This window comes from Astatotilapia calliptera, chromosome 5, assembly GCF_900246225.1.
Source record: "Astatotilapia calliptera chromosome 5, fAstCal1.2, whole genome shotgun sequence".
In the NCBI taxonomy this organism is placed as follows: domain Eukaryota; kingdom Metazoa; phylum Chordata; class Actinopteri; order Cichliformes; family Cichlidae; genus Astatotilapia; species Astatotilapia calliptera.
The window spans coordinates 5848073-5862275 of NC_039306.1; the positions used below are offsets into that span (position 1 = coordinate 5848073).

The 14203-nt window shown below is 39.0% G+C and overlaps 1 protein-coding gene across 1 annotated transcript in view; it reads right to left on the reverse strand.

The window, feature by feature from the left end:
* necab3 (N-terminal EF-hand calcium binding protein 3) overlaps window positions 1–14203 on the reverse strand; it is a 42726-nt gene that overhangs the window by 16474 nt on the left and 12049 nt on the right. Inside the window, exons 3-7 of the mRNA XM_026166878.1 lie at window positions 10831–10939; window positions 9169–9194; window positions 7674–7771; window positions 4901–5037; window positions 1697–1818 (exon numbers count right to left, since the gene is read on the reverse strand). Of these exons, the coding sequence (XP_026022663.1) occupies window positions 1697–1818; window positions 4901–5037; window positions 7674–7771; window positions 9169–9194; window positions 10831–10939 (492 nt within the window). The remainder of the gene's footprint in view (window positions 1–1696; window positions 1819–4900; window positions 5038–7673; window positions 7772–9168; window positions 9195–10830; window positions 10940–14203) is intronic.

Sequence of the window (14203 nt, forward strand, 5' to 3'; positions counted from 1 at the left end):
AAGAGATTGTTCGGATCTTTCAGCTGACACTGAAAGATCACCTAATACTTTGTTGATTTTGTTCTATAAGAAATTGTTATCATTATTATTAAGTTACAAATACTGCACCTAAGCGCTGGTGGCAAATGACTGAGAAAAAAAGGAAGCCAATAAGTTGACGTCTGGTGTTCCCTTCTTTTGCTACAGACAACAAACAATTTAAAAAGACCATATTTCACTTTTAGCAATTTAAGTCTACAGGGTGGGCCATTTATATGGATACACAGTAATAACATGGGAATGATTGGTGATATTAAAGTCCTGTTTGTGGCACATTAGTATATGTGAGGGGGCAAACTCCTCAAGATGGGTGGTGACCATGGTGGCCATGGAGCGGATTGAAATCGTGTTGATATCTGGTGAACACAGTAACCGGGTCATTGCAGCAGATTTCAATGCAAGACACCCTACAAGACCACCCATCTCCCATGCTACAGTTAGCAAACTGCTTGCTAAGTTTCGTGAAACTGGTTCAGTGTTGGATTTGCCAAAATGTGGACGCAAGAAAACTGTCACTAATGAAGAAACATCAGTGGCTGTGTTAGCTTCATTCAGCAAGAGCCCACAGCGTAGCACTCGCCGCATGTCACTGGAGAGTGGCATTAGTCGAACATCCCTTCGGCGGATATTAGCTACTCACAAATGGCACCCTTACAAACTCCAGCTACTGCAGCATCTCAACGAGGATGACCCAGATCGGCGCACAGAATTTGCAGAATGGGCAAAACAAAAATTGGAACAGAACCCTCAGTTCACGCAGAAGATTTTGTTCAGTGATGAGGCAAACTTATGTGAATGGTGAAGTTAACAAACAAAGCCACCGCTATTGGTCTGACACTAACCTACATTGGATGGATCCCTCCAAGAAGTGGTTTGGTGTGGTATATGGGGTACAACAATAGTGGGTCCATTCTTCAACAATGGAAACCTCAATGCCACTGGATATTTGAAATTGCTACATGATGATGTGTTTCCCTCTTTATGCACTGAAGCTGGCACGTTCCCTGAGTTTTTCTGGCAAGATGGTGCACCACCACATTATGGGTGCCAGGTCCGAGCATTCCTAGATGAACACTTTCCTGGAAAGTGGATTGGTCGTCGTGGGCCAGTTGAATGGCCCCCAAGGTCTCACAATCTGACCCCCTTAGACTTTTATCTTTGGGATCATCTGAAGGCAATTGTCTATGGTGTGAAGATACGAGATGTGCAGCACCTGAAACTACGGATACTGGATGCCTGTGCTGGCATTTCTCCTGCGGTGTTGCTATCAGTGTGTGAAGAGTGGGAGAAGAGGGTTGCATTGACAATCCAACACAATGGGCAGCACATTGAACACATTTTATAAGTGGTCAGAAACTTGTAAATAACTCATGAAAGAATAAAGTTACGTTGTAACCAAGCACACCATTGTTTTTCTTGTGACATTACCAATAAGTTTGATGTGTCACATGGCCCATCTTCCTATTGAAAAAACAAAAGTTGTATCCAAGATGGCCGACTTCTACATGGCCACCATAGTCACCACCCATCTTGAGGAGTTTGCCCCCTCACATATACTAATGTGCCACAAACAGGACTTTAATATCACCAATCATTCCCATTTTATTACGGTGTATCCATATAAATGGCCCACCCTGTACTTTGTTGTTCCTCTTACCCATGGTCAGGATGCCAGTGCAGGGATCTGATGGAGAGAGGCACAGGTTATTATGGACCCTGCGACCACAGCGCCTGCCATTTCTCTGTATTGCTGTCAGCTCTGGCGCCTTTACTTCTCTCCTGCCATGACAGCAGTGGAAATCCAGCGAGACAAACATCAGAGAGAAAGACAGCAACTGTCAGAGCAATGTGGAAAAAACCTCTTAAAATATAGCAAACAGGGGAAGTCACATGGGAAAATATGAAGCATATATAGAACGAAACATTGGAAGGAATAGAGGAGATTGAGGGGCCAGAGAATGCAAAGAGAGGAAGAAAAATATGTGGAGAATGATACATTAATAATTGATTCCAATCAGAAACTGAGATAGGTTAATGTATGATGCAAGAGACACAGCATAATCAATGGCACAAAGACACACAAAGAGACATCCAGAATAGAGGTGAAAACAGCTTATTATCCCACAGGGTAAAGATTTAAGGGGGACAGACACTTACACTTACTCCTTTCCTCAATCACACATATGCACACACACACACACACATACTATCTATATCTCTGTTATAGATGGAAAAGTGTTTGCTGTGCTAAATGCAGAGTGTCAAGGGCAGGATGTTAAGCACTCTGTAGTCATGAGGGTGTGACAATCGAGATAGTGTGTCTGTGTGTGTGTGGTGTGTGTGTGTGTGTGTGTGTGTGTGTGTGTGTGTGTGTGTCTGTGTGTGTGAAGACTTTGATTTAGTTATGTATGTGTGTGTGGCTCTCTGTGTGTCTAAATGCTTCTGCGCGTTTGTTTGTACTTGGTAGTGTGAGCCAGTGTCTCCCTCCTTTTGTTGTGTTGTTATGTGTGCACGTTAATACGTGTGTCTGTGTATGTGTCTACGTGTGTGTGTGTGCAGGATCATGCTGACAGCGCAGAGGGAGTGCATTGCTAGGAGGTTATCATGCTGAGAACAGCCTGGAGCCCAAAGGCCACTGCAACCACCATAAATCTACTGCAGTGAAGCAAAGGAGAGAGAAATAAGCTGTTTGTTGTTTAACTCAATATGTCTCTAATTCTGTCACTCACACACACTCACTCACTGTGTCTGTCCAAATCTATATCTGCTTGAGCAATATTAAAAGTGTCTGACCAAAAAGCTCCGTGTTATGTTCATTTGTACAGGCCTTCTTTCCTTTCTCCAATTCATCTTAGGCTCTCTGTATCATTCTGCTATCCATTTACTTCTTTTTTCTGCTTTGCTTTCTCTCTCTTAGTGAATTACTGTCTATATATGTCACTGCTACCAATATCATCCTTTAGCCTTGTTCCCTTGCTCTGCCTCCCCCAGTCAACTCTCAATAATTCACCCTGGCTATAATCACTCTATTATCTTCAATAATGCCAGCGTGGCACCCAGAGGTAAGAAAAGAGACAACCCAGGCTGCGATTAGTGCTACCAAATTATTTAGCCATGAAAAATGTAGAAAAGTATCCTTATTATTTTAAATGAGAACAGTTAGTGTTGCCAAAGCATTAGTCATAATCTTGACCTGTGCTGACACAGACTTCTACTCATTAAATGCCTAGATGGATCGTGTTTGCCAAATTCTTAATTGGTGACAGCAGTTTATTTGTGTTTTTATTCCATGACCTTCATTTACATTTAATGAAAGCATTAAGGTCTTTGACAGAAATTCTGAATTTCAAACAGTCTACCTATTAGTGAGGCATCTGTTTGAAAGCCTGTGAGAACACAGTAAATTCAAAGCTTTCTGCTCAAAGGCATGTCTTGAAAGAAAGCTTCATGATACAGCATTGATTAAGTGAATTTCTTGCTTAAAAGTATTGCTTAGACCAATGCTAACTGTTTTTTTCATACCTGGTTGTGCTAATAATGAATTATGGAAGTTTTCTGTTGACACAATTAAAAAATAGTATGTGTGTATTTCTTGAAGCAGTTTGCATTAGCAGTAGTAGTCTTGAAATGCTGTGGTTGAATATTTTTTAAAGAGAGATTATAAAGTGAGATATTAGTAAAACATTGTTGAATGATTAAAGAGAGAAAAACATTCTGAGTTATTATGGTGCACTGTATATAAAAATATAGGATTATTATATTAAATTACACAGAGCATCATGGTACGACAGAATGCAAAGTCTAGCAGAGAAATCATCCCTCCAGCATGAGTCATTTTTCTCCTTCAGCTAACAAACACGCTGGCTTATACCACACCTCACTAAGCAGAATGAACATATATGCAGCATTTCCTCTGTTAGATCCATCATTACCACACTGTGTAGACTGGAATGAGTTCTTAGATGTGTTTTATTCATTTTAGTTTGGACTGTCTGCTGCACATCTCAGTTGGGCTGAACTTATTTAACCACTGCATTAAGAAAAACAAAACACAAACAAAAAAACCTTTAAATGTTCTCCTTTCCTTCAGTGTAAAAATCATTCTTAAAAAACAGCCGAGGAACATCATAAGAATGATGCAAGCGCAACAAATTCTAAAATCTGAAAAATCAAAGAGAAGCATCAGCACGTCCCCTCGGCTGAAGCAGCTTCTATGTGTTGTGGTAAGTGAGAGGAAAAAAGTAATGCGCTTTTATAACTAATGATGCTTCAGGCTTCTGGCTCACATGTAATTAACAGTTCAGACAACAATTCTCATAGTGTGATCCACTCTGCAATAAAATACTTGGTACAAAATACAGTGTCACTCTCGAAAGTATGCACTGTGTTTCTAAATACTTTGCAAGTCCATCCAGTGGGCAACAAAAGAGGACTAATTCTGACAACTCTGTCATACCTAAACCACCGACCATGTTCCAATCTACATATAAAAGTAGAAGCAGAAGCCTTAATTAACTGGAATTAAAGATTTACAACAGTGAAATTACATTTAAAATATATGCAGCATAGAAAAGCATGACTGTACTCCCTTTCTGTGCAGTGTTGCAGCAGAATTTTAAAGTTGTAAAGTAAAGTTGAGTTAAAAATTCTAAATTTTCATTAGAACAGCATCTATGAAAAAAAACCACAAGGTAATCCTTATACCTGAGTTTAGCATTACAGCACCAGTCATCAGAAATGCTGTTGCTCATAAGTTCTCTACTTAAATTACGACTAAGACTTTAATAGTATGTAAACAGTGTTGAATAAAATGTAACAAATAACAGAAAACACAAAATACTGTATCACATAGTGTACTAACGGGGCAGGGCTGCTCTGCTCTTCCACAGCCTCCATGGCACACTGCAGGGACCTCTGTAAAGAAAGCAGCTGACTGGATGTCTCCCTTAGCATGAATCTGGTGACAAACTGACCCAACACGCTGGCACCTTGGTACTCCTGAGAAAGAGAGCGACAAACAGAACAAAGGGTTAAAGGACAAACTGCTCAAACCAAAGCGCAAAGAAAGGAAAAGCAGCTCTGAGACAAGACACACCACACAGAGAAGGAGAGAGAGCGATCATGTGATAACTTCTCCAAAACAACTGCAGGCACTTGTGAAATGTGTGACAGCTGCAATTAAATGGGCTAATTAATTCTCAGAACACATACATTATTCAGAAGTGCGTATTCAAATTCCAAGGTGGAAGAACTTTAATAGGAGACATAATTGCTGCTCATGTCCCCAAACACAAATGTGATTACGCATTCTCAAAGGAGACATAGTCACGCAATGTGCGAGTGAAGTAACATTGCATAGCTCATTGTCAAAACTTGCGATGACGAGCCTCTACTGAAAAAGCATCATGGGATTAGCAGTCCAAAGCACTGACAGACCACAGCTGCTAACCAGTGACTGCACAATCCTCTAGGGGTTTACCCACTTCAACAGCTTTAAAGAAGAGGCCAAATAGAGGAGGTAGGTGATCTAATTAAGGCAGGTTCCATAATTATTCAGAACACATTTCCTCCACTCTTCTCATTTATCAACTCCTATTAAACTTTAAATCCCTGATTCATAGCTGTTACCTCAAAAAATCCTCAAGCACTTTTAAAACATTTTGTCAGCTCTAGTTGAGCAACATAATAAACAGGTACAGAAATGCTAGGCTGTGCCAAACCGGTACATATTATTACATGAGGTTTTTGGGACACACACACCGTGGGACATCAGGAGTATCAAGAGAATATTTGTAGCAGTTAGGACTGAAAATTGCAGACTGAACAAGACTTAAGGTCATGGGATTGCACTGCACTGATAGTCCATTGGTGCTACTCAGGACTTTGCAAAGCTTCTTTTTGCATAATTTTGCAGTGTCACTTGGTGACACTACAAGAAACTGGTGCTGTGCATGATTCCTGATTATGGCATGTGTGGTTGTTTTACCTAATAAACACAGAACATCTCTGCAGTCAGGCCAAGTATTAAAAACAACAAAATCTCTCAAGTAAAGTCATGGCTTGTGCTTCTTCCTCTTCATGGAGAATTGCCTTCCTGCTCTATCTCTGTCTCTATCTCTTATTAATCTAGTATAACCAGAAAACTAAAAACCATCGCACACAACCAGACTACCTTCTTCCTGTTGCTCTAGTCTAAGCACTAAGGTACATCAAAACATCTTCTTCCTGCAGCAGTTTCTCATTAACCACTCACACAATTTACCAGTCTCCTCATTTAATGCTCAGGAAGAGAATGTGCACTTAAGGAAGCTACTTTCTTAAAATCAAGCATACTATAATTGTTAAAAATAAGACTGATTATGTGGATTGATTCTTCTGCTTGGACTGAACACAATCAAGGCCCATGGGACCCGCAGTACATAGGTGGGCAGACTGCTGGCTTAAATACTAATCAGTGGTTTTTTTCCATCTGCAGCTTTAGCAGTGGGAGCAGTAATTGCTGCAGCAAAAAGGACCAAAAGTGCTGTGCTGCTGGACAGGAACAGAAATGTTAAGAAGTTCCCTGGAGTAAAAAAAAGGGCAAGCAGTAACAAGGGGAAGTCAAGTCAACGATTTTAGTTACATGTTAATGCTGGTGCAGTACACGCTGTAGCTTTGACAGACAAGTTAATAAACAGAAACAGCATCACAGTTGTGTCCAAAGTATCGGGTAGATTATTGTGTTATATAGGATATCTGTGACTCATTTATAGTTAGGATATTGAGACAACACTGCTGTGTTTTGTGCAGAACGTATTAAGTCATTCTTGGGTCAAACTCCCCATCTGATTTATTTCCCAGCCCATCCCTGCCTGAAATATTTTTTTTTGTCCCTCTTTTGTTAATTCATCACTTCTGGGAGACTTAGTGCAGCAGTGGCTCCATCTGTGTACACGGGGGCTTCCTCTAATAGACAAGAATCAGCACAAAACTAAACACAGGAGATTTATAGCACAAAAAAACCTAACTTGGTGAGCGTGTCTGTGTCTACTTGTATTACTTACATTGTGGGGATTGGTTTGGATACTCACGTTATGTAGGCCCACCTCCTTTAAGGTAAAGAAATGTCCCCATAATGCAAATCAGTATATTATAAGGTGAAGACTCAGTTTGAGGTTTTAATAGGAGATAGGATAAACCCCGTCAAAGTGTCCTAACCTTGTTACATAAAATTTGGTAAGCGTTAACAGGTAAATATCCGTTCACCGACTCATTCAACATTTTTGTGTTTCGGGGTTTGGCGGTATTTTCCAAAGTGGGACCAAGGATAACGAGACCACAGGTGATGTAAGTCAGTGTGAATCATCTGAATTGATAAAAACTAACTGCTTTCAGCCCTCAGTTTTTCTTGCTATTACCTGCATGGTGCATGTATTACATTTGAGACTACATCCAACCTGCCAGCTCTCAAGTACAAAGTCTGTGTGAAGCCCAACTTCCAATTTGAGAATAGTGCAGTCATTTCAATAATCTGTTGAATTCAGAGCTAGCGAGTGGTGGCCATGTGGTCTGCCAAAATTAAGACAGATTCACATAAAACTAAATGGTTCATAGTATAGCTTTCAGAGTCTTCACGTGCTTTGGTGAATTCTTACCTCTTTAGTTTTATCCATTGCCTTTAAGATGGCAATATTCAGGCTCTCCAGAGCTGAAAGGACATTAAGATACTCTCCAAGGTGCTGAGAAAAATAGTCTAACAGGGAATAGCAAAAAAAACCTGTCAGTGTTATTGCAATCACGGACTATGAACATGAATAGTCATCAAACATTAATTTTAACGTTTAAAAGTTGGAGACAAGCTCTAATATGTTGCCATGACAGACTCCAATTAAGAGACGACGACGACTACAGGAGTGAGAATATAATGAATGCACAATACGTCAGCAACACTTAGCGCTCCCCGTTTCATGAAATTGAGGGTTTTTTCTTTACTAATTTTAATAAGGCAGTGTTATAAGATATCTCATTCACTCTTGTAGTGTTAATGATAGCAAGCGTCAAGATTCATTTCACACCAGACAGCACCGACTGCTATAAAGAAACTCCTACACATTTTAATGTTTATGTCACAAATGAGCTCACGTAACTGCAAAAGCAGTGTACCGAGGCTTATTTAAAGTGTCACGGTAAAAAGGCTGTGCGAGGAAGGTTCACCAGAGTAAAGCAAAGAAAAAGCTCAATAGTAATTAGCTCTTGATTCTTAATTAAAAACTTGATTTTACACTAGCTAAGAGTACGAGTGACATGACACACAGTTAACAATGTGATCCAAGGTGAATGGTGGCAGCCTTTACACTCCCCTCAGTTACATTCATTTATGTTGCATTACTGAATTTTAAACCGTTAATCAGAAACAATTTGGTCTAAAGAACATAGAGCAGTGGCTGACAGATGTTCACTGAACTACATATGAGATAAAAGAAGCATTCTGTTATGGAAAAACAGTCAACTTCTGTTGATGTCAGATGCAAAAGATGCCATTCCCATTCAATAAATTATGCAGAAGTTTTATTCTGGGTACAAGTCATATTTACCGGTCTCTGTCCTAGTTCTTAACTTTATTCAGGTCATCTGACACACATGTATTTTTTAAAATGATTAAAAAAATAGGCCAATAGATCACTACTATATATATCACTACTACTGTGTATACTATATAACAATATCGATATGACTCTTACTGTATGTCTGTAAATTTTAGAAACCAGCACCTGGTTGACTTTCCACACAAGAAGTCTACCAATAGGGAAACATGACTTTTTACCAGATTTTGCTCAGCAGTACCTAAACATGTCAGACGACACATTCAAATCAAACTAAATCACAAATGCTTTTGATATATAATTTAGTTGTGTTGCTTGTTTGGCGTGCGCAGAAAACACAGCAAAACCTGCTGCCTCTAACTTTATACAATGCTTTCATTTGAAAATGCAAATTTCCCAGAGTTTTTAAACTGTTGCTATGAAGTTACTCATGAACACTAATAATAATTAAAAAAAGAATCTAAGGATAGGGTAACACAAGCACTTATGACAGTAACTTTTATGATAGGAGTTATACAGAAATCAGAGTAAGCACAGTCCAACCAACCTGATAGCTTGTCAGTGTCCAGATTGCTGCAGAGCAGAACATAAGAGAGAAGCAGGGAAGATACTGAGAGTTAATTAGGAAAATTCAAAGTTATGTAGCTCTTCATTTCTGCTTGAGGGGTTTGGTGTGACTATGTGTGAATATAGTTAATATGATAACAGTGTTGTCATATAAAGACATACACAAGACTTGTTAAAGTGTTAAAACCATATAAATCACACTTGTGCGCAGCATGTTAACCTGAAATGTTTATTCTCCTTAGAAATGATGTCTTCTGCATTTTATCATTATTTAAAATGTTAGACCATTGTCTGTTTTACTTCTCCCACAGTGGTAAAAACATTGCAATAAATACGTCTTTGTTTACTTTTCGTAGCAGAAGGGTTTACATTTGATGAGAAATTATTCTCTTTGATAAAGACCATTACTACTACCATTACTATGTGAAAAATTCCCCTGTTGTTTTAATGACATTTTAAAGACTGAATCAAACTGGAAGTGAAGCTGGTAAATAGCTGCATTATTATAATGCTCACACAGCTCCTGCAGACAACAAAAACAAATGCCTTTTTGGCAGTTGCTGTTACAAATCTGCATTTGGATGGTGACAATGAGCTCCCACATATCTCTCTTTTAGGCTATTAAGATATAGCTAATGTGATCATTCTTTTCCCTTTGCTTTCAGTTCCAGCATTTTCTGCATAACTTTAAGCATTATCAAGCATATACAGGTAAAACACGTTCTTCCTATCACCACTCCATTAACTGTATTGTTATATTGAGAATAAGAAAAACCTTTAATTAGACATCAGAGCACAGTTCATGCCAACTGCCTCAAAGCTTGGAGGGTGGTTAGAGAGGTCTCGAGGCTATTGTTTCTCATCACAGCGGCAATACTAGCCTAGCAGCATGTTCAAAAGCAATTTATCACACAGTGATGGAAGAACTGGCACCACAACAAAAATAAATACAGAGTGGTTACTGTAGCCAAACTAGTTAGATGCAAAAAAGGAAGAAACCCCCCCCCCCCAAAACACATATGCATCTATTCCAGTCTGCTTTTGTGTGTGAGACTGGGCCTACTGATGCATTTCAGTGATTTACCAATCATGGTTAATTTGTTATATCACCTGAGCTTATACAAAGATTTTGAAACCTTGTTAAGCCTCAGTGTTGGCACAGAAGAAAAGTTGCAAAATGCCTCATGAATACAAATACCTGATCTGCCAAAGGCAATAAAACACACTGGCTTTAGGTAAGGATCAGACTTAGATACATTAAATACAACATGGCAGGGGAGAAATGGTCTTTTCCTCTGTGGCTAAAAGAGTTAAGCGTTCACTGCAGTGCGGTGATTTCAGCAGCTATCCTGAGGCTGATTTCCTTGATTGTAATTTCAGGGAAGTAGTCTAGGTTTTGAAGTAGCTGGTTTAGCCCACAGTATTTTATGTCCAAAGGAGGGGGTAAACATCAATTCTGCTTGAGTTGAGTTTACCGAGGACCTCCCTCCAGCTGTGAGACATTTAATCTGTGGCTGGTGACTTGAAAAGAACACATTAACACTGCCTTTAAGCATGCTTTTATTTTGCCCTCTTTAAAAGGTAAAAGCACAAAGTTTACGAGAGAGAATCTATTAAATATAACACTAGGTCAAAAACTCACTTATTCTGTTGGCCATCTATGGAATAGAAAAGCTCCTGTAGCTCCTCAGTAGTCAGGATCCCATCAGCAAAGTAAGTATTAAACTCTTCAAATGACAACTTGCCATCATCTGAAACAGAAAGAAAGTTTACTGCACAAAGTCGACAGGCAGCCTTGTATCAACAGTTATAAGATGATAGGCTCACTAGTGGTTACGTGTATAACATGTATATTACATTTTTTTTCTTCTTGCTTGAATGATTTCTTGTTTCTGTGCTCTTGCTTCTACCAAATCTTAGTTTCAGTAATACTAAACTCAGGAGAAACATCTTGCCTAACATTAAAGAGAAAATTGAGCCACCTGATTGCATCGTACTTGGATGTGTTTACATGCTGGATAAGACACTACCACCTATCTTAGCTTGGACTTTTTACATAACTCATTACACATGTGGTACTTAGTTCTGGAAACTATTCCATTTAATTCCCTTTTAATCTCAGTGTAAAGGCTCAAGAGCTTCTGTAGCCCTTTTCTGCTTTTCTGCTATGCTGGAAAGTCAGTATTGTTTTGTAACTACCACAGCTGCAACCTTTCATATTAATGATAATATGCATAAAGAAAACAAAAAAAATGAACTGAATGACTAAAAAGTAATAAAACATCTTATTTTCTTGGAATTAACTGACAAAATATTTCAATATCTATCTATCTATCTATCTATCTATCTATCTATCTATCTATCTATCTATCTATCTATCTATCTATCTATCTATCTATCTATCTATCTATCTATATTAGGGGTGCAACGATATTCGTATCGATATTGAACCGTTCGATACAGTGCTTTCGGTTCGGTACGCATATGTATCGAACAATACAAAATTTGTAATTTATTTTATCAACTTTCCTTCTGACGATGCTGTCTGTGTTGAGCGCTCAGTGAATCTGCGTTTGACTACTCCGCCTAGGGTCGACAGTGCAGCCTAGGCGGAGTAGTCGAACGCAGATTCACTGAGCGTTCAACACAGACAGCATCGTCAGAAGGAAGAGCGCAGGGCAAGCTAGCGAGACAGAAGTTAAGCTCTCCTTACAACATGGACCTCCCCCACCCTCATTCAGATCTGGCGTTTGGAATTATTTTGGTTTTCATGTGACGTATGACCCTGAAGGTAAGCAGTCATGGACTAAAGTAAAACAGTATGTTGGATGTGCCATGCAATGCTTAATTACATGGGTGGGAACTAGTGTGTTAGCGCAGTTAGCTCGTTAACGTGTTGGCCGTCTAGCCCCATGCACGGGCGTTAACGGAGATTTGCCGTGTTGTGGCGTTAAGGTCATTTCAACGAGATTAACCTGAAAGCACTAGTGGGAACACAACGAATATGACTGCACATTTACGCCGACATCATCCTAGTGCAAAGACAAGTGGAAGCAGAAAAAAAACAAGCAAGCATGCTGCTAACTTTAGCCGAGTCATTTAGACAGCTGTTTAATATGCTGCTGAGAATATAGCCCAGAAGAAGCGGATAGTATAGCTTTTATTTTGGAAAGAGACATTTCTCTGTAATAAACTCTCTTTTCCAAAGATGAGTGATTCCTCAATCAGATACAGGGCTCGCAATATCGCTAGCCCGACGTCCTGGAGCTAGCGATTTTTTTCAGTCGGGGTACCAAAATCTATCTCTTCCCTGCCCGTCGGGCTATTGTAGGAAGGAAAAATTTATGTCAATGCTTTTGCATTCTTTCAGAAATGTAGCTGGGTAATTATGTCATTGGCATTGGTGAGCCACTGTCAATATGTGACATATTGAAATCGCGTTTGAATTTGCGCTTGTTTTTTTGCTTTCACTTTGCAATCGCGCGAACTGTGTATAGAGAGCGACAGCACTGATCTGTGAGTGATGATAATTTGTGCACCAATTCCTCTGACATCGTCTTATTAATTGTTAGCTTACTATGCAAACATGACAAGTGAAATCTCCCGCAGCTTAAACATGTGAGAGGTTGATCGCGCAGAGAATCGCTGAGCTTATGTGAGTCCGTGTGTAAAAGCAGCAGGATTTATATTTGACTACGATGACCTGGATGACTGAGAACCTTCACAGACAGATATATATTTTAGTTCTGCTGAGCCAAATAAGACAGGTCAGTGTGAAGAAGTGACAGCCAAAGAAGAGCTTACCACAAAACGGAGAAGTTATGACAAATCAGACTATAAGGCAAAAAGAAAGTGCAGCTTTATGGTTTCATGGACAAAAGAATTTCTGTGGCAGCAATATGACGAGCTAAATAACCAGGGCTGCACATAAGTGGTCCGCAGGTGCGCATTCGCTGTCAAAATAAAAAACACGCACAAGGGTTAGGGTTAAATTTAAAAACTGTACTTTTGAGTTAAAATATATATTTATAATTTTAATAAATGACAAATTAAAAAGGCATGAACATTTTTTTGTATCGAAAAAATATCGAACCGTGACACCAAAGTATCGAACCGAACCGAACCGTGAATTTTGTGTATCGTTGCACCCCTAATATATATATATATATATATATATATATATATATATATATATATATATATAATGGCTTGAATTGTTGATAAAGTAATAAGTCATATTTGAAAAGAATTGTCACTTATTTAAACATGTAAATATGACGCGTGTCTGTAAAAAGCAAAAAAAACAAAACAAATATGAATGTTCTAACAGATAAAAACTAAATTCTAATACTATGCATAAGTGTTCCACAAAATATAAATGTAAAAGCACTACAGATGGTGAGCACATTGAATTTTTTCTCATTCTGCTCAGACTAGTTAACAGTGAGCACAGATTTTTGTGACAATGCACAGGAAAATCAATAGCAGATGATAAATAGCTTGGTTGTCATCTGTGAAGAAGTGTTCCTTCGTGAGCCTATTATAAATCAGTCTGCAAGCACAGATTACACAGATCAGTCAGCAGTTAGCCTGCCAGAAAGAAGCTGCTAGATGTTTTTAAGTGCAGCTGAATAAATAGACTAGGCATATTTACCTAAAAAGGGAAGCAAAAGTATACTCGAAGGAGTTGGAGACATAATTAATCAATGCAACTGAGTAACATTACAATAAAGAATGATGAAATACAGCTAAGACAGTCATATGCACAAATAAGTATGGATATGAGGTTGGTAAATCCACCAAATAGACAGTTTTTTGCACAGAGAGTCATATCAGGGCAAAATCAGGGCAGCTACGAAACTCACACTTTCACACTTTTAAAATTTGGCTTCTAACCCCCTGAGTAATCAAACCCTGTCTATGCAAAGACAAGGCAAAAGGAGAGTGGTTTAATATGCCATTCCACTTGGTTGGCTCAGCAAAGCTGGCAATTCAAGGGCAAGCTGGAAGACCAT